Source organism: Neopelma chrysocephalum, unplaced genomic scaffold, assembly GCF_003984885.1.
Source record: "Neopelma chrysocephalum unplaced genomic scaffold, ASM398488v2 Primary Assembly neopelma1_90836, whole genome shotgun sequence".
In the NCBI taxonomy this organism is placed as follows: Eukaryota; Metazoa; Chordata; class Aves; order Passeriformes; family Pipridae; genus Neopelma; species Neopelma chrysocephalum.
This window is the reverse complement of record NW_020919640.1, coordinates 119-797: the sequence shown is the minus strand read 5'-3', so window position 1 is coordinate 797 and position 679 is coordinate 119. Positions and strand designations below refer to the sequence as shown.

Below are 679 nucleotides of genomic sequence, written 5' to 3'. Positions count from 1 at the left end.
TCCACTATGACCTCAGGGGAGTCTCGGGGGGGATGGTCCATGACCCCTTGACCTCTCCCCCTTTGTCCTCCCCTTCCTCCCCCAGGCGCGGCGAGTGGTCCCGCCCCGAGACGTGTCCCCCCGGGCAGCGCCTCCTCTCCTTCCGCCTGCGCGTGGAGGCCCCGCGCGGCATCTGGGACGACACGGCCGCCAACGCCATGGCCGCCATCTGCTCGGGGGGGTCCCTCCTGGAGGGCAGGGGGGGTCCCCTGGGCTCCTGGGGCAACTGGAGCCTCCCCTGCCCCCCCCACGGGGGGGTCTGCGGGCTCCGGACCCGAGTGGAGCCCCCCCAGCGCGCCGGCGACGACACCGGGCTCAACGATGTTGACCTCTACTGCTGCCAGTGAGGGGGAACCTCCCCCAAAACTCGGGGGAACTTTCCCCCCCCAGGACCCCTCAAGATCTCTGGAATCCCTCTGAGACCACCCCAGATCCTCATCAACCCTCTGGGACCCCCTGGACCCCTCCCAGGACCCCTCAGACCCTTGGAACCCCACTGAGACCACCCCAGATCCTCATAAAGCCCCAATGACCCCCTGGACACACCCGGGACCCCTCAAGATTCCTGGAACCCCATTAAACCACCTCAGAACCCTCTGGGACCCCCTGGACCCCTCCCGGGACCCCTCAGACCCTTGGA

At 68.6% G+C, this 679-nt stretch overlaps 1 protein-coding gene across 1 annotated transcript; it reads left to right on the top strand.

Annotated features, from left to right (window-relative positions):
• Window positions 1–7: 7 nt before the first annotated feature.
• LOC113979947 (vitelline membrane outer layer protein 1 homolog) lies at window positions 8–435 on the top strand. The gene has a single exon (XM_027707225.1). The coding sequence runs from the start codon at window positions 33–35 to the stop codon at window positions 384–386; it is 354 nt and encodes a 117-aa protein (XP_027563026.1). The 5' UTR covers window positions 8–32; the 3' UTR covers window positions 387–435.
• The last annotated feature ends 244 nt before the right edge of the window (window positions 436–679 follow it).